The sequence below is a fragment of the Eleutherodactylus coqui genome, chromosome 4 (assembly GCF_035609145.1).
Source record: "Eleutherodactylus coqui strain aEleCoq1 chromosome 4, aEleCoq1.hap1, whole genome shotgun sequence".
NCBI lineage: Eukaryota > Metazoa > Chordata > Amphibia > Anura > Eleutherodactylidae > Eleutherodactylus > Eleutherodactylus coqui.
This window is the reverse complement of record NC_089840.1, coordinates 115,481,848-115,506,759: the sequence shown is the minus strand read 5'-3', so window position 1 is coordinate 115,506,759 and position 24,912 is coordinate 115,481,848. Positions and strand designations below refer to the sequence as shown.

The following is a 24,912-nucleotide window of genomic DNA, read 5'->3' as shown; positions in this document are numbered from 1 at the left end:
GTGAAGTGGGAGCTTGCAAGACACATGTGGCAATGCTATTGAATGATATAAGCCAAATGGTATGTTTAGTAACTATTGTAAATCTATCACTTGTAAAACCAATCAGACAGATGTTGCTGCGTAAAACTGTGTTGCTACAAAGTCAGCTTGTGAAGTTTGGGCTTTAGTATCAAATGTAAGATGAAAAATCCAGACTCGAGGCCAACTGCAAGTGCCAAGGAAGTGGTCTGCCCACTGACCACGCTTCAGTAATCCTCTAACCTCCCAGATGATGCACAATGGTATCTGCAGCAGCAGCCTACAGGTGGGCGCTCACATATTGGGAATTTTGCAGATCTTTGACATTGGCTTGGAATGTTCAGTATACGTTTATCTGCCATTATGGTCAGCTTGTGATGTATGCACTATTCCATTCATATTAAATGGAGTAGCCAAAGGAAACTGCAGGCACCTGCTAAGAGCATTAAAGAGTAGTTTGATACTGGAGGCTGGTGCCGTATATCTTTTGCAGTGGTAGAGTTTCCTGACATACAGTGGAATACCTTGCTGATATTTAGTTACTCTCAGTCTATCTTTAGACTTGGTGCGTAGTTAACATCTATAATTAGATAACTTCATTTAAAAGGGTAATTTCTTCATTGAAGATCTAGAAAAATGATCAGAAAACACATGTAATTTACTTTTAATTTTTTGTCCTTCAAAGGTAGCATTTACTAATCTTGATTCGCACCTCCTGGTTTTTCTCATGTGTGCATCCACCAAGTGACGCTTCCGTTGGTGGGCACTGATATACAGATGTATGCATCTGGCCGGATCTTCAGGAAATGGCACATTGATGGCACATGCTGCATCGTATATAGGATGTCTGCTTGTTGGAGAGAAAGTCCAGCATGCACTTGGGAGTGGAAATAATACTATTGCACTGTATAGTTCCTTATGGTAGCCTTGTATGTATTTTCACTAAGTGGGACTATACAGGGGAAATAGGCAATAATGCAGTTACAACGTGGTAGGTCAAAGAAACATACAAGGCATCATGGGAATTGTAGGAAAGATACTAAATAGAGATGAGCGAGTGTACTCGGTTCGGGTGTTTTTGCACTCGAGCACCGCTTTTTCCGAGTAACTGACTACTCGGACGAAAAGATTCGGGGGGCGCCGGGGGTGAGCGGGGGGTTGCAGAGGGGAGTGGGGAGAGAGAGAGAGAGCACCCCCCTGTTCCCCACTGCTACCCCCCACTCCACCACGACGCCCCCCGAATCTTTTCGTCCGAGTAGTCAGTTACTCGGAAAAAGCGGTGCTTGAGTGCAAAAACACCCGAACCGAATACGCTCGCTCATCTCTAATACTAAACTGAGATCACGATTCTCTCCTCTTCTGCCCACCTAAGATATCACTCATTTGGCATGGAGATGGGGGAAACTGAATAGAAAAAAACAAGCTAAAAAGGATAATACACATTATAAATGTTTATTAACAGCTTTTCTTAACTTGCACAGGTTGGTTGGTGAAAGTGGATGGCAGGAGGACTCTTGTAAGTGTCACCAAAGGTTGGTAAAGCACCTGATTTATTTTGATATAGTTCTTAATCTTTAAATGAAGCATACAATAGCATTATATGTAGTAGTGATCAGGATAACATTTGTGGACCACTGGTGCTCTCCACTTCTCTAAAAGTGTACGTGCCTTTTTTTTTTTCAATTAACTAGGTTCAAAATTCTGTCAACTTTATAATCGTCGTTATAGTGGTCAGAACAGTTTTTCTGATACATAGCACCAAATTCCCTTCTTTCCCTCTCACAGCCATCTATCAGCTAGCAAGAGCTTACTGAAGATAGATTATACAGATTCTAGTAAACTCAATGCTAGATTTGTCTTCGGAAAGCTCCTAAGCGCCCCCCAGTGTTGGCTGCAGGCATGTAGACTTTCATCTCTTAACTTGTTTGCTGTGTGAAGAGCATTAAGAGCTCTGTAAACAGAATAACTGGTAGTGACACTTCACCATGCCGTGTTTACAGTTGTCCGATATATTCAAGCAACTTTTACAATTACAGGAGGTAAAACCATGACGTTTAGTTAGGAACTGAGTAACGCAGTACAGATGTGCCCTTCCCTAACTCGTCTGTAAGGGCTTTTACCCACTAGCGGTCTTTTTTTTCGCTGCGTTTGTTTTCCAACTATCAATGGGACTTTCTAATGTAAAAATCGCATTGCACAAAAATCGCAGAAACGCAAACTTGCAATTTTTGCGCAATGCGATTTTAACATTAGAAAGTCCCATTAACATTTGGGGAAAAAATGCGTGAAATTGCAGCGAAAATAAAATGCTAGTGGGTAAAAGCCCTAAATTCGACATATTCCAAGATATATGGCCAATATGTTAAACATTGAAAAAAAGCATACACATGGATATGTGCAGTGTGTGAGCTGGGAGCTTTCCCAATCCATATCCTAAATGTAGCGAACATATAAGACCCAAAGAGAGTGTAAGCAGACCAGCCCAGGAGCCCTTACCCCTTTCCTTAAACATTCCTACATGCCTGCAATGAAAATCTCCTTGTATTATTATTACTTCTGTTTCATGTACTGAGGCCATGGACACCAACTTCTCTCACCTCCTCCCAACAGCAGCCATGGTCCCCATCTTCCTGCCTCTGTCCCCAAAGGCAGATGCTGCAACCAATGTCACTTCCTCCCAAAGGGTGCTCGTGTGCACTCAGTCCGCCTCTTGAAGGGCCACCACGTGCACCCAACTTTCGTATCCCCAGGTAATCGTAATGGGTACTACCATATTTTAGATCCTCCCCGTGTGGACCAAGCCTAAAGGTATGTTAAAGGCAGCGTCCACTTGAATACACCAAGGTCTGAGCAGAAGTACTGCTCTGACCCCTGCGTAGTGGTAGAAGCTCGTAATTGCAGGCACATCTCTCACTGAAATCAATGGGAGAAGTGTTGTAGTGGGCAGCGCTCATAATGGTAGGCGCAGCTCTCGGTGAAATCAATGCAATTACGAGTTCCCAATGCTACACAGGGGTTGAAGCAGCACTTCTGCTCCAAGCCTGATGCATTTCAGCTGGCACTGCCTGGAAAACCTATTTAACATTGGCTAAGTGATTTGCATCCTTGAAATCTCTGTTTAGGAAGCAGAGTGGGTCCACATCCTCTGCCTTGACATACTGATTTAGAGTACTGGGAAAATGCTAAGCAGAACAATTGCTGCCTCTGCAGATGCAGCCTTCCCCGTGTCGCACAAACATGAAATTTGGCAAGAGCATTCTTTAGGTCCTAAATATGAAAAGTAAAGGGTTTACAACTCGATTATTCAATGCTAAGTGCAAAAGTATTGGCATCCCTGTGTAATGTACCAAATCTAATTCTCTAACTTCCCGATGTCGTACAAACATGAAATTTAGCAGAAGCAATCTTTAGGTCCTAAATATGGACCTAAAGTCTATATTCACAGATCTGTGGTTATTGCTCCAAGATGTCTGGAACAACCTCCCTGCCGAGTTCCTTCAAAAAGTTGTGTGCAAGTGTACCTAGAAGAACTGATGCTGTTTTGAAGGCAAAGGGCGGTCACATTAAATATTGATTTGATTTAGATTTCTCTTTTGTTCAGTCACTTTGCATTTTATTAATTGACAAAAATAAACTATTAACTCTTCTATTTCTGAAAGCATTCCTACTCTGCAGCATGTTTTCCACACATGCTTAACTTTTGGCATTTGACTTTACACATTTTCTACTATAAAACAAGATAATGTACTCATATATTTCCAGAACTCTGTTTCATCTTGCAGTGACATTTTGGCCACCGTGTGGCACTCTTCCTACATGCAATCACTTTATATTTTACTAAATATCCCCCATGTTCGCTCTACTCTATGTATTCACCATAACGTGCTCCTAAATGTCAGATGTTACTTCACAAAGAAAATACAAGTCAATTTTTTTTTTATTTAATACTCTTAATAATCAAATACATAAAATATTCTGAAATGGTATATATATATATATGTATCTACTTTCTTTACAGGAACTTTACAGCAATATTGACATTTTCAGTTAAATAGGCTGTAACAATAATTGCATATGAACATAAGGCCTCAGTCATTTTACACAGAAAAAAGGAGTACAGTAAATTTGTACAGTAGTAAATTACATAATGCTACATCTGCAATATATGCTACGGCATGCTATGTGGCATTGCCTTTTTAAACTTGAAGGCCACATTAAATAGTCTGTCATTCAATATCAGCTTCGTCACCGTTTAAACTAAGGAACCGCTGCAGCCAATAGGTCATTTTTAGAGATGAGCGAGCACGCTCGTTTAAGACTGATACTCGAGCGAGTATCGGTATTCTCGAGTAACTGATTACCCATCCCAGCAAATGTGGGGAGGTGGCGAGGGAGAGAAAGATCTTACCCCTACCCCACCACCGCCAGCCCGCATTTGCTCAGACGAGTAATCAGTTACTCGAGAAGACCGATGCTCGCTCCAGTATCAGCCTTCAACGAGCGTGCTCGCTCATCTCTAGTCATTTTGCATTGATGAGAGACCTGTAGGACACCAGTGATGATCAAGCCTAAAAATAGAGAATGTTCAGATTCCTTGTTATTACTTATGTATCTCGATAACATATATAATTTCCAACTGACATTCTTCATATTCTTCCATCCCTGGGAGGAGCCAATTCTTTACATGATTGGCACCACCTATAACATACAGATGAGCGAAAAACATGTCCCAGAGATAACAGCCAGGAGCTTCTACGATGCAGAAACCATAGTGTCTTAGTGAAGTCAGGGAGTACAAACCATGCTACAAAGTACACTAAGACCACATGTAGACACTATTCCATAGCTCACCGCACCAGACTGGCCCTTTGTGTACTATGAAGGCCTGAATCAGTATAGGTTGTGATGACATGTAAATGAGTATATGTAAGCACAATTTTACTTCTCTTGGGCACATGAGTACAAATCAGTGATATGGCGTCTATAGAATTATATCAGAACACATTATACCTTACGTGCCTCCGATTTTATCTAGAGTTTTTCTTGCATACAAATTATGAATCAATCCATAGGAAAAGAAATTGTGGCATGCACCATGACATACTGGATTATAGAGGTGTTGTACAAGTATTGTTTCAAGTGGAGAAATGTTATCTTGCCCCGGCACCATACAGTGGCACACAGGGTCCCCATGAGTCCATAATACAGATCCCTATATTCTCCATGTGCCACCACAGAAGGTACATGAACACAGCTTAGCCCTATATATTAGCTCTTATTTCATTTCATAGAATGGTAGAGTTGGAAGGGACCTCCAGGGTCATCTGGTCCAACCCGCTGCTCAGTGCTAGATCACTAAATCATCCCAGACTGATGTCTGTCCAGCCTCTGAAGACTTCCTTTGAAGAGAACTCACCACCTCCTGTGGCAACCTGTTCACCTTCACTATTAGAAAGTTTTTTTTAATATCTCATCTAAATTTCCTATCTGAGAGTGGGTAAGTTTGTCAGTTAACTGTCTCTGTCGAAAAATGACCTAATTATCACGCTGAAGGCAGCAGTGCCCATAATGACATTATGTTAGGGAAATGCCTTTATTGTGTAGGTTCATCACTTTAGGAGACATACAGCACCACAAGTAAGGGCACTTTTACAGGGACTGATAGTGGTCCGAGTAATTGCTCAAAGGAGGGATTAGGGGTGACTGTTGCCCTATAAAAAAAACGTGACCACATATGGCAAGTGAGTGAAAATTCTACCTTGTTGGAGTTACTTGGTTTTTAGCTTACCCCAACCAAGTGACTTTATCGACCCGTGTAAATGTCTATGAATGACTGTTCGTGCTGAATGGAGGTGGGCGGCCAGAGGAGATCTTCGGTGCTCTTCGCCATCATCTTGTGAGCTTATACATGAGTAAACGCACAGGAGCAACGATCACTTTTGTTTACACAGGCCAATCGTTGATTCATTATTTGTTAGCAGAAAATGAGCAACAAACGAAGTGAACAAATTATCGCTTGTCGTTCAGTCACTGGCAGCATTTACACTAAACGGTTATCGTTCAGATTCCTACAATCTAGCGAGAATCTGAACGATAATCGTTCTGTGTAAAATGGCCCTTAGTATGGACAGCTAATTATCTGTGGTCTGTTCCACCAATGAAAACACTCCACAATTTCACATATTGATAAGAAACTATGAAGGCAAGTCAAAAATTAGCCTCACTCCAGTTATATTAAAACTTCTCTTGGCTACATTGTCTTATCAACACTTTCTGTGGCAGGTCGCTGTCTCGCCAGTCACTGCTGTGCAGGTTAACAACATGTTATATAGTTATTTTGCGACTGCAGTGCAAGAAATAATGTTTGCCCCACGTGTGATTTGCACTAAAAAAAAGCAGCGTGCAGTGATTAATTTTGTTGTGGTCTGAGGGTTGTCTGGTACTGATATTTATCAAGGCTTTGTGCATAGTATGAAGAAAGTGTTTTGTTGTGAAGAAGTGCGAGTAGAGAAGTTCAAGGAAGGTCGCACAAGTGTCAGCCATGAAGAAGGAGCTGGAACATTATCAGGAAAAAGGTTCAACAATCAACAGTGCTCGTTACAGTGAGATTCTCACTAAAGTCACTGAAGCCTAAAATTCAAACAAAACAGAGAACTGCTATCCCAGATTGTTGTAATGTTCCATCCTCCCTATAGGCCTTATCATGCCCCATCGGACTATCACCTGTTTGGTCCCCTGAAAGAAGCCCTAACAGGATCACAATTCACTTCTGATGAAGAGGTGAAGACAGCCGTGCATTCGTGTATTACGAGTGATAGATCCCCATTATTCTCTATTAGTGCGAATAAAAGCGCTGTACATACACAATTACATAGCGTATGTGTGGCATTTTATATGCATGTTCCTATGAAACGATAGAAGGAAAGTAGTAAAGATGAAACCAGAAAGCCAGTGCAGGGCAGCATGCATGAGATATGCTGTCATGTGCAGGCATATGCAATCACATTCGCGGTGATACGTAGTTCCACATGCTAGTAAAACGCTACTTTTTACCATGCGCTTGTGTGAGCCCGGCCTAACTGCTTTAAAAATGGTCTCTGACAATGACAGTTCTCATCTGTACACCCTATTGGGGGCCCCAAGACCATACTCTATGAGCTAGAGAGTTCGGTCCAATGTATACGCAATGCCACGTTTATAGCTAGAGGCAGCTCCTTTGCCAATAAGAGCCGATCACCAGGGGTTGGACAAGCTAGATTCTACTTCTTTTTAAAAACATGTGACAGAACCACTTTTAAAGTATTAATATGTCTTAATCACACTCCTATATTAATTTTCAGCTTTTTTTACTTTTTAAGCCATACTTTCTCCTAGGGCTCACCCACACTTATGCATTGCACAAAATTTGCAAGTTTGTGCTTTGTGATTTTTGTGCAGTGCGTTTTTAACATTAGAAAGTCCCCCTGACATTTGTGTTAAAAAAACGTAGCTATATCGCGTGAAAAAAAGTGCAAGAAAGAACCAAGTGTGGAAGAGCCCTTAACTTCCATTTCAAATAAAATATACAATCAAGTTGCAATTACTTATTAATTAAAAACTTGCTTAAGGTTTTTTTAGACATGGTAGAAGTCCCCGCTACAGAAAAAAACACACATGGATGATGCAGATTTGCCACGGATTTGCTAGGGATGAAATCTACCCTAAGGCCTCATGTCCACGGGGAAAATAAGAATTAAAATCCGCAGCGGATTTTAACTCTTCTCCCGCGCGCGGATCCGCACCCCATAGGGATGCATTGACCACCCGCGGGTAGATAAATACCCGCGGATCGTCAATAAAAGTGATTTTAAAAAAAATGGAGCATGAAAAAATCTGGACCATGCTCCATTTTCGTGCGGGTCTCCCGCGGGGACGGCTCCCGCGGGCTTCTATTGAAGCCTATGGAAGCCGTCCGGATCCGCGGTAGACCTAAAATAGGAATTTAAAAGAATTTACTCACCCGCAGCGGGCCGGGAAGGTCTTCTCTTCCTCACGGCCGCATCTCCCTTGCTTCGGCTCGGCGGATGTGCCCGGCGACGTGCCGCCGGCGTGAGGAATTCATCCGCCGGCCGAAAAAGAAGATCCGGCCGTGAGGAAGAGCAGAGCTTCTCCGCCCGCTACGGATAGGTAAATTCTTATAAATTATTATTTTCAGCCTCATGTCCGCGGGGCAGGAGGGACCCGCTGCAGATTCTACATGTAGAATCCGTAGCGGGCCCGATTTTCCCTGTGGACATGAGGCCTAAGTCTGCATCAAAATCCGCATGTAAGACATGCGGATTTTGGTGTGGATTTGTCCGTGGTGAAAATTTATGCCAAGTCTGAAAGCAGCCTTAGGACTTCTGCACACAGATGATTTTGCGTGTTTTCGCGTACGAAAAATTGTTTGTGCAAACCACTGATAAAAGAACCAATTGATTTACACATTCAGTGTTTTTGCGCCCACATTTCCATCCGGTGAAACAAGAGACAAGCTCTATTGTTGTGTGCAAATGCGCACCCCATTCAAACAATATCGCACGCGTAACTGCACGATTTTGCTGTGTTAATTGATAACACCGGGACTAATTAGGCTGCTGTTCAAAACTGGCATGGGTGTGTCCTGGCTTTGGTTCATAAAAATGCACTTAAAAATTGCTGTGGCATTTTTTTCAAAAAATGTTGTATGAAACCACCCTTATCATTAATGAACCTTTGCACATTCTCCTTGCCTCCTACTATACTCTGTGTATATCTAAACAGAGCATCTATTCTACGTGGAATTCACATTCACTGCAAGGGCTTACCCTTATAGATGACCCTTAAAGGGGTTGTCCAGTTATAAACTATTGATTGGCCATACATTTTAGATCAGTAGATGTATGCCACACAGAATCTCTAACGATCAGCTGTTCACTGGATTGATGTATTCCTACACTGAGTTGACTTCTACAGGAAGCAGACAGCTCCATTCTTACTGTGGTGGCCAGACTTAGTATTACAAGCAAAGGTCTCATTCACTTAAATGGGAATTTTACATGAAATACCAAGCCTGGCCACTGCAGTGAGAACAGAGCTGTCTGCTCTCTGCAGAAATCAGCTCAATGCACAAGTACACTGATCGTGCAACAGCTGATTAGCGTGGATCCCAGGTGGCAGACCTTGCTGATCTACTATTGATGGCCTATTCTTCGGAAAAGCCAACAATTATTTGTAACTGGACAATACTCTTCTTGCCAGATTTGTTGCAGAAATGACTGAAAAATCAGTTCCATACATCTGAATGGAGTTGATTCTGCAGGATGTTTGTGGATTTCTGCAAACCCCACTCATCTTGTACATGCTAATATAACCTTAGAATCATAAATAACAGAGTGCTCATGACTACAACATAGCGTAACATATAAAAAGGTTCTGGAGGATTGTAAATATGGGTCCTTTTTTCTAGAATCTCTTGTCCATGGGCCGCATGTGGGATTGAAGCTCAGCCCTATGCACTTGAATGGCAAAGAGCTGCTACCTCAAATATGGCCCATAGTCAAGAGTGGTGCCGTTTCTGTATTAAGAAAAAAAATACAGTTTTTTAAAATCCAAGACAACCCTTTTCATGATATATAAGTAATTACAGAGAATTGTCCATTTTGAAATAAGAGCAAAATGACAGCACTCACTTCCCATGTCTTACCCCCACCCCAACTACAAACCCTGCTGGATCCACAGCTGCCTGCAGGCTGTTTACAGACCGTAAACCCCAGTAGAATGCAGCCGGCAATCTGCTGTCAGAGGGAGGAACTCTGACATTCAATGACAGGGAGGGCCATCTTGCTCTAGTTTCAAAGCAAAAAATCTTTGATGCTTCAAGCGTAGTGCTGTGTAAGCAACTCAAAAAACCCTTTGTTTTCTAGTATACTGCACTTCTTTTATACAAAGCTTCATTTATAGCACTTTGCTTATTTCACATAGCTTGCTTACAAAAACAGAAAGATTGTCCAACAGTCCCTATGCCAACAGGGTGCGCTCCCAGCCAGATTAGGAGAAGACACAATGTATCAGATGATCACAACATATCTCTTGAATTGCGGATGGCACAACAGAGGACCATACTGAAGATCATGCCGAAGATCTGTAAAAGAAAACATTAATAAGTAAAAGTTATCATTTGATCAAAATGTTAATTTACATATTTCTGCATTGGGGAAAAAAAATCAAAGAGTAAGTCCAGGGCTATAAGTGACTTTGGCTGTGAAACAGGTTGCACAACTAAAGACCTCTATATCCCTAAAACACGGGATACTCATTGAAGTCAATAGGGTCACAGTGTGGATCGCAAAACTTCAACCTCAATGGGTCCAACTTCATTTCAATGGGACACGGTTGCAATACCAACCAGGCCATTGCTTTATGGATGGCTTTTTAACAATTCTGCAGTCTACAGCAGCTTCTCAGCAGCAGGTTTCTCAAGCAGCAGACTCTCACCAATTTGCTATTGATTCTCTATCCTGATGTTAGGTATCCAATAGTTTTTGCTCCCGGAGAGACACTTTAAAGGGAACCCGTCACCTCCCTACAACACCATAAACTAAGTTATGGTGCTGTTAGGGCAGGTGATAGGGAGCTGGGTAATGTATTTGTTATACTCACCCGCTCTCCCGTTCCCGAGCTGTCACCCCGCTCTCCCAATCGTGAGCTGTCACTCCGCTTTCTCATACAGAATGCCATGAGCAAGCTCTCCCATACAAGTCTAAGGGAGAGCACAGGTACTACACTTTGAAAAGAGTCAGATTTTCGTGCAGTGCGTGAACTTCAGTGGGTGATAGTGTGGAAACTCGGGAGCAGGCAAATATAAAGAATGCATCATCCGGCTTCTTGTAACCTCCCCTAACAACACCATAACTTTAACTTAGTCTGTGATGCTATAGGGATGTGACAGGTTCCCTTTAATGTTATTAGGGTGTGTCCCTATACTGTCTGACAGTGTCCGTGTAGGTGGCCCAGCCCCTCCATAACTGTATGCATTTGTCTAATGTTACTGACGTCTATGATGCATGAATGATGTGTATTGCCTAGCTGCAGCACTGAAAAGGTTAACTGTCTGGTATGTGAGCTGACTGTCTGGAAAATATATCTGTTTGTTTGTCATATGACCTTGTGAGAGATATGTGTGTGCAAGGGGCTGTCTGTTTTGAGGCTGGAGGGAGATCTTTCAAGAGAGTTGTGCCAGGCAGCTGTCTGTGGGTACTTTCAACCCACAGACACAGAATAGAAGAGGCTGAAAGGATGGCCTAATGTCTGCAGGGACCAATATTCCCTGAAGTTCGGCAGCATGTTTTCTGCTTGTGAGTGTGGACCGGTAGAAACTGAGAGAGGAAAGAGTGGTACCGGGCCAGGACCTACAGATAATTGTGGCTGTGGTTTCTTCTGCATGCCTTGAGTTCTTCCTGTGACATCACTTGTCAAGCCGCTGCTAAATTGTTATTTACTGAAAAGAAGTTTGTAACCAAGTTCCAGTAAAACGACCAGTCGCCCATCTGTTTCCAAGGGATGTGTCTTAAATAGTACCCGTGTGTGTGTGTGGATTTACTCCGCCAACTAGGAATTCCCCCACGGAAGCTGCATGAGAGAGGGTTTACTTCTCCAACTAGGAATCCCCTGCTGCAGAAGAAACAGTGGTGGCACGAGACACAAAACAGGACTAAAGGTAATCCAGAATTGGGTTCCCGTTTATTAACCTGCCCACTGCCCTTGGGCGTGTCACCGGTTACCCTCCAGGTTGGAGATGGTAGAGCCACCGTGACAAGGCGCAAACTCTACCCCGCTGTCTCCTAGGCTGTGACCCGCTTCTCAGACGCTGCATCCGCATTGATCCAACAGTGTCGTATTGTGTAGGGGAACCCTCCACTGACAAGAGAAATGGTAGCACCCAGCTAACCATGTATTTATATATTATTTCAAGAAGAATAAAAAGAGTAAGAAAACAATGCAAATTTGGAAGAAGAAAGGCTTAAGAATCGGTATCTTATGGTGTATACAAGTATTTCCTAAAAGAAACCTCAGGAGAGCTGACAAGCCCCCTTTAAAAATGTAATAATAACGATCGCAAAGATTGCCAAAAAAGTTTTCCATCCAGAATGGAAAGTTATGTGTAGTTGTGAGTGATTTCTTGAACCTGCATTACTGCACAACTATGCAGGTTTGTGGTTCGGAACACTTCTCGAGAAGTTGTAACGACAGTCATAATAACTGCTACTAAGATTTCCTGGAAGCAAATATAACTGGCTGACTACGATGATTAACAACCTGACATACGTAGGAGGACAATTTGAACTTTTGATTTAAAAAATGAACACATTTTTATTTAATTCTTCGTTAATTCAGAATATCAAATTCTAGACATCAAACGTCTTTCATGTTTCTCCACTTCCACGGTCAAGAGTGCTTGGTCTTTATTGTCTAGACAGAATACATTGCGTCTCACTGCTGCAGGAGACTTCAAATTACACCAAAAATGAATCATAACCGCACAGATGATAGTCAGTTTTGTTACTTAGTGGTATTTATGGCTTTAGACCTGCACAATACCCACGGGCTGAGGAACTTAGATACTTTCGTAGTATTAGATATGCTTTGGTCTAATAAGGTAACCAGCAGGAAAGTGTTGTACATAAATTATATGCTCTCCCCCACCGGCTGGGGCCACATCTTCCCTGTACAGTTGCTGCTTTACACAACTGTATGGAGACTTATCCTCCCACTGAACTAGGACTTGTTTTTTGTGATTAGAAAACTATTGCTGTAGGTCCTGAATGCATGCATATGGACAAGAATTTTATAGAGGCAAGAAGAATATGGGAGGCAGAGAATCCAAGCTAAATTTTGTAGACTCGAGCTTCATTCTAAAAACCTGTACCCAGCTATTAATCCAAATCCATCTCTGTTCTACTAAGGCTGAGGCAGTTCTAAAATGTACAGTGGGTGGACAAAAATATGGAAAGACCATACGAAATGCATGGGAATTGAATCAGCAGCACTGAACTGCCCTTTTGACCCCTGCTTGGCTAAGAGCTTTCCCACTGAATTTGTGTTTACTTCACCTCTTGCTCTGCTCTTGGTGTTTTGGGAACCAACTGGTAACAGCAGCTAAATGGCTCAACCCCCTGACCAATGGAACCTTGTTGCTTTGGCAGATGTTCACTTCTGCCCAGCAGTATCTGTGTCATATTACCTCCACTTAAATTTTGTAGATGCGCTCAAATAAAAATCTGTTTTTATATATGAAGTGCATGCTGGAGATTGTATATATCTGCTTGTCTACACCGGAGCAAAGCCGGTTTCCTTCTCTCCTATCTTTGCACTGCCTGGTAGATCCTAGGTGGATTGAATGTTGTTGACTTTGAGCTGGGTAAATAGTTCTTTGACATCTACTGTATCTATAGCGCTATCTATATTGCCCTACCCAGTACTTGTACTACACGTACTGTATTGTCTTCTACCTCTATTGCATAAACTGTACTGCCCTCTGCCTGTACATGTACTGTACTACACTTGTGCTTTATATACTGTATTGGAGGTACATTTACTGTACTGCCCTCTGCCTGTATTACACTTGTGCTTCATATACTGCATTGCAGGTACATTTACTGCACTGCCCTCTACCTGTACATGTACTGTACTACACTTGTGCTTCATATACTGTATTTGAGGTACATTTTCTGCACTGCCCTCTACCTGTACATTTACAGGTAGAGGGCAGTATAGACTTGTGCTACATATACTATACTGCCCTCTACCTGTACATGTACTGTACTACACTTGTGCTTCATATACTGTATTAGAGGTACATTTACTGTACTGCCCTCTACCTGTACATGTACTGTACTACACTTGTGCTACATATACTGTATTGGAGGTGTATTTACTGTACTGCCCTCTACCTGTACATGTACTGTACTACACTTGTGCTTCATATACTGTATTGGAGGTACATTTACTGTACTGCCCTCTACCTGTACATGTACTGTACTACACTTGTGCTTCATATACTGTATTGGAGCTACATTTACTGTACTGCCCTCTACCTGTACATGTACTGTACTACACTTAGAAACATAGTATGTTAGGCGGAAAGAAGACCATGTCCATCCAGTTCAGCCTGTTTCCACCACCCCTCCCAACCCTCACGGTATTGATCCAGAGGAAGGCAAATAAAGAACAACAAGGCAAAAGCCAATTTAGTCCATTTTGGGGGGAAAATTCCTTCCTGACTCCACCCTTTATGACGTCCATAAGCCCTAGAGGTCATTTCATTAATGGTTCTCTCCTAAATTAGAAATCTATTTATTTTTTCCATATCTTATTCCATGGGCTATGTGTGCTGTCATTTCAGGGTCTAATTACCAATGTAAAAAAATGAACATGACTGTGATAACTTTCTGAGATAATTACCTTAAGCCATTAAGAATGGAGGCCAAGTTTTCCACCAGCTATGCAAATCTTTACATGGGGGCTTTTGAGTCAGAGATACGAGACCCCCACATAGTATTCCATCATAGATTCATTGATGATATTTTCATCATCTGGGATGAAAGTAAAAAGGACCTCTCCTCCTTTACTGAAACCCTCAACAAAAAACACTTGGGGGTTAGAATTTACAAGTACCACCAAGTAGAGAAAACAAAATTTTCCTGGATCTAGAATTTTTGTTCAAAATGGCTCACTTTTGACTAAGACTCACTTCATGAAAGTAGACGTGAACAGTTACCTGAACTTTAATAGCTGTCACACAAAGGAGTGGAAGAGGGATATACCCTATGGTCAATTCAGAAGAATAAGAAGGAATTGTACCTCAGTAGAAGATTACAAAGATCAATCAAAAAGTCTGATCGACCGTTTCAGGGAAAAGGAGTACCCTAAAACTCTAGTCAGAACAGCATAACACAGGGTCCTTGCAGAACCACGAAATATCGGTTCCCAAAGATCCACAAAGGAATATTAAATCTATAGTATTCTAAAAAATCTTTAAGAGCGCAGATAGTTGTTACATGCTCAATCATGGCTACTCTCTCTGCTTCTAGGGCATGCTTACTGTCTTATCTCACCCTCATATGCTTTTTATTACCTTGTCCTTAAGGTATTATACAATTTGAGACCTGTTACTTTCATCACCGCCTGTACCTTTACCTTGACCTCAAGGGTATTAGTGTATATTGACGCCACCAGAAGCCAGTGGTTTGACAGGAGTAACGGCCCTGTCACACCCCTAGCTCCCAATTGACTCAAGCATTGAAGGTCCTAGCAGTGTGCACATTCCCCTGCAGCCTTCCTGTCCCTCGAGTAACCTTGCTGTTTCGCTGCTCCCCTGCAGCCTCCGCCCCCCTCCCTCCCCAGCCCTCTCACCGCAATAATGTTGTTGTGTCCTCGCTCCCCTTCATCCCCCTCCCTCGGCAGCGCTGTGGCTGCACTTAGCTACTTGTGTTCCTGATCCCTTGCAGCCTCCGCCCGCCTGGCTCTGCAGCTCTGTGGCCGCAGTTAGATTTTTGTGTCTTCGGTCCCCTGCAGCCTCCGTTCCCCTCTCTCACTCTGTGAAATAGGAGCGGTGTGCTGTCGCTGCCGCTCACCAGCTCCCTCGTAGTCCGACGGCGCTGCCCACTCCAGGGAGGCCCCCAGGGAAGGTTCTCTGCCGCCGATGCCTTATTGTCCTGCATCGCAGCCCAGTGCAGGGAGGCCGCCAGGGAAGCTGCTATTCCTCTGCCGCTGTCCTGTGCAGGGAGGCCGCCAGGGAAGCCGCTATTCCTCCGCCGCTGTCCTGTGCAGGGAGGCCGCTGGGGAATCAGCTGTTCCCTCGCCGATGCGCAGTACAGCGGGATATCAGTTGCTCCGCCGCCGCTGCCCACTGCAGGGAGTCCGCTGGACGCCGCCGACAGACAAGAAGGCGACGCTGTGGCAAGAGCTAAGTTGCTGGAGGGCCTGTAACGCTGATGTAAGTCTGTAGTGACTTTCAGGACCTCAGAGGGGGGCGTGGCCGGCCTGTCAAATTCCCTGTACCTTGTCACCACCCACACTTCCGCTGGCGACAAGATACACTAATACCGACCTCAAGAAACTACTCACTTCATCAAACCTTTAATTGCTTGCTGTACTGCTTTTTAACTTATGTTTTTATGTATTTACATCAACCTCCATAGACTTGTATTTATAACATGAATTTTAATCAGTTGACCATTTATTTTTAATCATGTATTTTCCTTATTTTTTATGTTTTGTGTTATTCTGATCTTTGTTTCCCCTTTTAAATTGAAAAATCTGCAATACCTCATTACCACTGTATTTTAGATTTGTGCTTGACAAAAGAGTATTTAACCCCTTAGTAACTGAGCTTTTTTGCTTTTTTCCATTTTCGTTTTTTCCTACTCCCTTTTAAAAAATTGTAGTTCCCTTATTTATCCATCGACGTCGCTGTATGAGGGCTTGTTTTTTTAGGAATGAGTTGTATTTTGCAATGGCACTATTTATTATGCCATATGATTTACTGAAAAACTTTTAAAAAATTCTAAGCTGAGAGAAATGGAAAAAAAACGGCTTTCCACCATCTTTCGGTGCGTCCTGTTTCTACGGCGTACAAACAGCAACTAAAACGACCTGATATTTTTATTCTATGGGTCAATTCGATTACTATGATACCAAACTTATATAGTATTTTTTTGTTGCTGTAGTACTTGTATTTTTTTAAAAGATATTTAATTTTTAAAAATTATTTTCTGCGCACAATAACTTTTAAATTTTTTTTGTGACATAGTTATGTGAAGGCTCATTTTGTGCGGTATGTCCTGACGTTTCCGTTGGTACCATTTTCGCATACAGCTGACTTTTTGATCGCCTTTTATTACATTTTTTCTCGGAGATAGGGTGACCAAAAAAGTGCATTTCGGGCGTTCTTTATTTATTTTTTTTTTGAACCATGTTTACCATGCAGGGTAAATCATACATTACTTTGATAGATCGGACTATTACGGACGCGGCGATACCAAACACGTATTTTGATTTGTTATTTTGATTTTTTTTTTGCAAATATGGCAAAAGGTTTTTTTTTTTTTAACTTTTATTTATTTATTTTTTTTAAAATAATAACTAAAACTTTATTGTTCTTTTTTTACACTTTCTTTCAGTCCCCAGGGGGGACTTTAACATACGATGCTTTGATCGCTCCTGCAGTATGACGTAATGCTATAGCTATAGCATTACGTCATACTGCTTTTTTATAGGCAGTCTATCAAGCCACCCCACAGGGATGGCTTAATAGGCAGTCTGCTAAGGCAGCACTGGGGCCTTTCTAAAGGCCCTCGGCGGCCATGACACCTGCACGGCTCCCCCGATCTCACCGCGGGGGGGCCGTACGGGACCCCTGAACATCGTTCGGGAGATTTAAATGCCGCTGTCAGAATTGACAGTGGCATTTAAAGGGTTAATAGCCGCGATCGGCCGAACGGACGCTCGCAGCTATTGCCCGCGGGTGTCAGCTGTAATAAACAGCTGACGCCCACGCTGTATGGAGGGAGATAGCGGCGCTATCTCCCGACATACACGTCCTGCAATAGCAGGACGTAGAAAGTCGATGGCGCCGTCACTAAGGGGTTAAAACTCTGAAATGCGTTGCACTCTGTTTTGTTTATGTCGATAAATAATCACCTATACGCATGCTAAGATTTCACCATTTCTTTTAATATCTTGGTTCATTGACAACTTCTAGAAGTCCTTGTCTTCTATATACCATGTCTTGGTGCTGTGGCACACTTGGGCACTCTGAGCGCAAGACTTTTTACACTTGTCACTATAAGCCATTATTAAGCTATTGTTTTATTTTAACACAAAAACTATTTTAAAGCAGTTGAATGAGCAAACAAACTATGGCACAGAGAGCTGACATAACACGTTAAATGTCATGGTAAGCCTGGCTATAACTGTATTAGGATACTCTTTACCTAGTAAGTTCAGACTTGCGCTGCTGCTGTTCTAATTAAAAATGTCTCCACTGTGGCTGCCAGTTAGACCGAGAATGTGAAGTGGATTGGAGCACGTGGAGACCCTCTGGCTTTCATCACTTTAACAGACACACTATAAGTTTCCACTCATTTCTTAAAAGTCCATGATCTTCCCAGACAACAAATCCCCCCTTATTCCTGGCAGCTAATTAATATCTATGGATCTGATTACGTACCAGCTCTTCCAGGGAAGTAGTGAGGGTAGGGGGCAGTCAGGGCACTTACCCCCAGGTGCAGTAATATGGAGAGGAGGGCTTTATTATACCCTTTAAGTTACAAACTCCCCACACTCAACCTACTCCCGCAGGCTTTCTTAATCAGGCACACCGCTCTTCAATTTCTCTGTCCGATCATAGAGAAAACTGTGCGACAGTCCTCTCATCTCTATGATCAGTGCAAGAAGGAGGAAAAGGTTCACTGTAAGGTAGTGGGGGTATGGGGAGCAGTCTGCGGATGGAGACTGTGGATAAGAAGGAGTGTGTGAGAATGAGCATGAAAAGTAGTCTGTGAAAGAGGGTGCAGTCAGTGTGAGAGATGGGGCATGGGGAGCAGTCTGTTTGAGAAAGGCAGAGGACCTTAAGGTGCTGTCTGTTGGAAAAGAGGATGTCTGCCCATTCTAATCTCCCCCTTCCTGCTACAGGGGCAGTAATTGAGCCTGGAGATGTGGATAACCCCTGCAACGTTAACCCTTTCTCTGCTCTTGGTCACCAGGGATACTGACAGTAACCCCTTCATTACTGTAGGTCACCAGTCAAGCAGACACTCACCTCTTCACTGTCTCTAAGACCAAAATTGCAGACAGTAACTCCTTCATTGCCTTAGACCACTAGGGATTCAGACATCTACCCCTCCTCTGCCCTAGACCCCTTTATCTCTTCCTGTGCCGTAGATCCCATAAATCCACTAACTACCCTAGCTAAGAATGTCAAATTATTTGGCCCCATACAGTTACATTTACTTTACACGGGGCAGAAATTTCACGGCAAACTGTGCAGCATTTCCGCAGCTAAAACAGTCTTCTGCTGTCAGCATGCTCCCTCACCAGGTAATCAGTGGCCTGGACTGAGCGCAGCGCCAGGTGATGCACAAGTGACCAGCGGTACTGTGCCTACTAGAGGCCACCAGGCACCAGGTGAAGGAAGTGCTGACGGCCGAAGACTTCGGATGTCCTGGATGCAGAAAAGCTGCAAAATTTGCAGCAAAATTTCTGCTCCCGACATTCTGCTGCATTTCCACCCCATGTAAACATACCCGTAGGTCATCTGTATGCACTATTGGCAATTTACAATTGTACAGTAACTGTAGCCCTGACTCTGTAAATGGGAATGCATTACTATTCCTAAAAATGCTATATAAACACACATTATATAAGCTTTTATTCAGGGGACGGCCACACTGAAACTACAGTATGCCCTGGGAGAAGAAGAGCCTCACTGCAGCTCTCAGCTCCCTATAGTTTTACATCTGCGGGCATCCTGTTTTTCTGTGTCATAGCGAGCTAGAGACTAGGTAAAAAAAGAACAATTTGAAATGAAACAAACATTAAGAAATGTGCCCAAACCAGGACTGCTGGAAAGGATGACGCTGTTATGTGAGTAAGCCCATCAGCCTACACCAGGTGGAGCTGGTCACAATGCTTTGTAATTATGGCAATGAGTCAGTTCTAAATATGTAGACAATAGAAAACTGTGTGTATGATTTACATGGGCTTTCAGGTGTCACTAAGTGAAAGATACAGCTAATTTTGGCAAGATATTATATTCGCCGTTGGCTGGAAATGAGAGCTTACCCATCAGTCTTACTGGAAGGGAACATATGGTAGACATAGGAAATGAACTTAGAGAGAATATGAAGGGCAGGAAAGTGCCAAAAAGAGAACCAAGAGAGGAAACAGATCCATAACACTCAAGTAGGCCATTTGAGAAGCTTGAATATGTCATATTAATTCCGACAGAGCGATCACAGACAGATAATGTCACTTTTTCCTCAATGTTTTGATCCACATAAGGATTTTTTTCAAGGATCTTTTCGTGCAGACCATAAGAAACGATCGGCACCATGCAATCGCATTGTGGGGGTACCGTACTAACTGTGGTAACAGGATTGTTGTCAAACATGATATGTCACAGCTGACACCAGCAGTCAATGGTGCAGGTTCAGCTCCCTAATACACTCCATCACTGTGCTGTATGACAATTTATGTTTAAGCCCATCCACCCATGATATAAATGTATGTGATAGAAAGGGAAAGGATTAATAATACACATACTTTTTTGCATAGTTCACATCTACATATTTGTTAAGCTTTTATGAACTATATTTCAGCAACGAAAGAGCCAAAAAAATACTGTACATAATTAATCCTTTAACAAAAAAACCCCACAAATAAGGCCGCCTGCACACGGGCGGAAATCCCGTGGCGGTATTTCCCGCGGGATTTCCGCCACTGAAAGTTTGCATAGGAGTGCATTACAATACGCACTCCTATGCAGACGGCTGCGGTTTGGCCGCGCGAAGTCTCGCGCGGCAAACAAACCGCGGCATGCCCTATTTTTGTGCGGGGCACGCACTCACCCGGCCGCCGGCTCCGGGCTGCGCCGCAGCCGGCACATGCAAGAGCCGGGGCCGCCAGGCGCTGGTGAGTACGCGCTCGTCCCTGCAGGCTCTCGGGTCGGGTCCCGCGGCGAGAATTCTCGCTGCCGGATCCGACCCGCTCGTCTGCAGGCGGCCTAAAGGGAACAAAAAATATGGTATTGCATCAGTTTTTCAGTTGTCTTTCATCCATACTTATTCAACTTTTTCCCACAACTTGAAATTGCTTCACAACCACTCTGTTCTTCCTAGTTGCTGCTGACCAGGACATGTGACTGCTGCAGCCAATCACTGGCTATAGAAGGTCACTGTGATTGGCTGAGTCACATGTTGTCATGAACTCTCCACATTTTGCAGTTTTTTGATCCAGTCGGCTCTGCTATATTACTACACCAGTAAACTAACAGTTAATCTGCCTGCTTTGGACTCACATCAATGACCAGTCAGCATCTGTTACATTAGGTAACTGCACGCTAGGGTGAATGTCTAAGCAATTAGTCTCATTCAACCATCTGTGACAAAGTCCCTGTTCCTGTTTGTTCTGGTTTTGACCCTTGCCTGATTATTGACCATTCCGACTTCTGTGTTTCGACCTCGCCTCTGGATTTTGGACTCTGCTATTGCTTTCTGCCTTGACCTTCGGCTTGGACCTAGTTAACGCACCTATGCTGCTAGCTCTGACTGCTGCCTTTTTCTTCACTACGCCCCTGTTCAGACCTACAGATACTACGCCTCGGCCCAACATGCACTATCTGTGCATGTGATGACTTGGGGACCCCATAGCAAAGCTGGCATCCCTCCTGGAGGGGTCAAGCGTGAAAACTGGGGATCCCCAGGTACTGCTACCCCAGTTAGCCCTCAGACAAATCAGTGTGTGGCAAGATGGACCCACCTCCGTCTGCCTGAAACATGTTCTGGTCAGCAGCAACCAGGAAGGATAGAGTGGTTGTGAAGCAAACTTAAGTCGTGGCAAAAACCCACTTAGGGGATAAAAACGACACCCATAAGGATCCATTAGAACATCCTGTTGGTTGAAAAAAAAAAGTAATGCAGAAAAAAACTGAGAAATGTGGTTAAAAGCTTTCAAATGTATTGGCACATTTTTTTCAATGAAAAAAAGAAAAATTAATTACTAAAGAAGTTATATATGGGAGTGTAATGAGCCCTTACTCTTCCAAGTGGGCAGGATCATCCTGGTGAAGAACTGTGAGGCAGTTAGAATTCTTAGATTTTTTTTTAGTCCAAATAGATCACTAATTAGGTAATTTTTTGAAAACAAAGTAAAGTAGTCCTAAGGGTGGCTTCACACGAGCATGTTTTTGTGTGTGCATACGCGCGCACAAAAACACGCTTCTATTAGAACCAATGCATTCCCTATGGTGTGTGCACATGTCCGTGCTTTACAGGTGTGTGCTTGCAAAGATAGGACATGCGTTGACCACAGGGAATGCACACATTGTCTTCAATGGAGCCGCGGCTGCTGGCGGCTACTTTGAAGACAACGGTCTGCCGGCACCCCTGAATTGTTTTTCAGGAAAGTGCTTTATATATAAGCTCTTCCCTGAAAAACAAGAATTTTAGTGTTAAAAAAAAAAAATACCGGTCTGCCGCTGCTGTTCCCCCTCAGGGATGAAGAACACATCTGCCGCATGCGGCAGATGTTTCCTTTATCCCCGCGAGGAAAAAGAATTCCCTGCTGCACCTGCCACATCTGAGCACCTCAGCCAATCACAGTCAGAGCTCGCTAAATGAATGACAGGCCAGAGCTGCCTGTGATTGGCTGAGTGCCTCAGCCAATCAGAAGCAGCTCTTTCTGAAAGAACTGCATTACACAGCCAGGGACAGCGCAGAGAGGATGCGGCTGAGCCCCAGCAGCTGAAGGAAGGTGAGTATGATTTTTTTTTACATTTTCAACACCACTTTTCTTTGTTTTTCAGGGAAGGGCTTATATTTAAAGCCCTTCCCTGAAAAACAATTTATTCCCCACAGGGATGAAGACTTCCTTTGCTGCATCTGTCACAGATGTTGCAGGTGTAGCAGGAAATTCTTTTTCTTCGCAGGGATGAAGGAAACATCTGTCGCATGCGGCAGATGTGTTCTTCATCCCCGCGGGGACACTGCTGAGGACAGGTAAATATATTTTTTTTAACACTAAAATCCTTGTTTTCAGGGAAGAGCTTATATGTAAAGCCGTTCTCTGAAAAATAATTCAGGGGTGCTGGCAGACCATTGCCTTCAATGGAGCCGCCGGCAGCAGCTGCGGCTCCAGTTTATGCAAGGCAGAATAAAGATTGTGTTCAATTTATTGTACAGGTTTTTATGAACGCGGTAACAAATATGTGGCATATTTTTTAAAAATGTTTTATACAAAGTTTTTTGGTGTTTTTTTTACTTTTTTTTTTTTTACATTTTTCATGCCTATAGGGCATTTGAACCATACAAGCTTCAATCACTATGATGATGCTTCGCAGTACTTCCGCACTGCAATGCCTTATCGCTTACAATAGTGATCACAGGCCGTGGCAAGTCTGAACACCAGTCTCTGGCATCTGGGTGCCATGGCAACCCATCAGTCCCTCCGTGATTATGTCGTAGATGGCCGATGACATCACATAGGGCGCGCACTCCCTCTGTAAACCCTTTACAAACAGCCATGGCACTTAGCGGTTAACAGCAAGAATCGCTATTCCCATCTATTCCCGCTGTTGAAGTGGGTGGCCAGCTATCAATCACAGCCAAATCCCGCTGCAAGATGGTATCGGCTCATTTCTGAACTCGCGTCATTCACAGGCTGTAAGTTTATGTCCTCTAGTGTTAAGTACCACCCTGCCAGGAGGTAAACTTACGTCCTGTGGTGTTAAGGCATTAACAGACCTTTAAGATGGGAAGATATAGGCTGCACAATGCACCACAAGCTGTGGTAAATTCTGCACCATAATTCCTAGCTAGACCTGCGAATTTTGATGTGGAATTTCGCAGCTGCGGACTTGTCTGCATCCTGCGGCATAATGCCATCCCGTGTGTAAGATGAACCTCATGACATGTTCGCCTAGAAGAGATCTGTATTGTCACTGCTGGCTGTATTGCCTTTGCTGGGCAATAAAAGTATTTGATTTTGGTAATGTCTCCATCACATCCACGATACTCACAGTAATTCCCGCTGTAGCAACTGCAAGTATCCCCACGATCTGGAAATTGTGATGTAGCACCTTCTCAATCTCCTGCAGGCAGTCCTGTGAAGACAGAAACCATTTATCAGTGCTGGTCTCACCTGTACATGAGACCGGTGTCACCTGTACATGGGTCTCCATGGCAGGATAGAAGGGACTATTTCTCTGCATCGCTCATAAGGTTGCATGCAGCGTTTCCATAAAGGAACACTGGGGTCGTGAGCGGCGGGTGATGCCACAGTGCTTCACAGTTCCAGGAGAACACTGAACATCAGGGATTATTATGGGATTGCAACTATACAAATATTATGTATTCATGTAACAAACGGCCATTGGAAACACATTGGTTTTAGAACATGTAGTTGGGATAGTAACATGGAACAACATGCATGTAACATACCTTGTGTTCCTTATAGCCTTCTAAGCACAGGTTTCTCAGATTTTCCGCACTCTTGGGGTCTTCATTCCCACAACATTTTGCCTGTAAATATGAATTTTAAATATGCTGTAAAATTGACCCCATAGATCTGCTGATGAAGCCCGGACTGCACCTCTTAACACTAGAACTGCTGTGCTTTATTTAGTGCATTGCCTTTGAACTGCCGAAGGAGTCATAATCCTCTCCCCAAGTAGTGGTTAGCACTAGCATGAGTATTTTTATGAATTATACAGATTTCTAAATGTATTCCATGTTTTGTGGCCCTTGAAATATGAGCATGTTCACAGCAGCAGATCCGCAACTAAAAGTCTTTGTCAAAACCATTTGGTGTGGTTTTTGACACATTTTAAAACACTGATTTGGGTGCAAAATATCAGCCCCTCGTTTTGAAGAGGTGGATTCTGCAGCAAACCCGATGCTAAAATTGACATTGCTGTGGATTTAATTTTTGCTCCGCATGTCAATTTCTGAACAGGTTTTGTGCAGATTTTTTCCGCAGCTTGTGGACAGGATTTTGAAAACCTCATCCACTTTGCTGCTACTGAAAATCCGCAGCAAATCTGTCCTGTGTGAGCCGACCCTTGAGCAGGTGTGGAGAAAGTGCTGCAGAGTAAGAATGCTTTCAAAAATAGAAGATTGC

General features: G+C 43.2%; 1 protein-coding gene and 1 long non-coding RNA gene across 2 annotated transcripts in view; one reads left to right on the top strand and one right to left on the bottom strand.

Annotated features, from left to right (window-relative positions):
• Window positions 1–1,497: 1,497 nt before the first annotated feature.
• The window catches only part of LOC136625651 (uncharacterized), a 29,902-nt gene continuing 6,487 nt past the window's right edge, over window positions 1,498–24,912 (top strand). Inside the window, exon 1 of the long non-coding RNA XR_010792563.1 lies at window positions 1,498–1,550. This is a non-coding gene — a long non-coding RNA (uncharacterized lncRNA). The remainder of the gene's footprint in view (window positions 1,551–24,912) is intronic.
• The window catches only part of TSPAN2 (tetraspanin 2), a 128,739-nt gene continuing 112,889 nt past the window's right edge, over window positions 9,063–24,912 (bottom strand). Inside the window, exons 6-8 of the mRNA XM_066600025.1 lie at window positions 24,234–24,314; window positions 23,813–23,896; window positions 9,063–10,159 (exon numbers count right to left, since the gene is read on the bottom strand). Of these exons, the coding sequence (XP_066456122.1) occupies window positions 10,094–10,159; window positions 23,813–23,896; window positions 24,234–24,314 (231 nt within the window). The 3' untranslated portion in view covers window positions 9,063–10,093. The remainder of the gene's footprint in view (window positions 10,160–23,812; window positions 23,897–24,233; window positions 24,315–24,912) is intronic.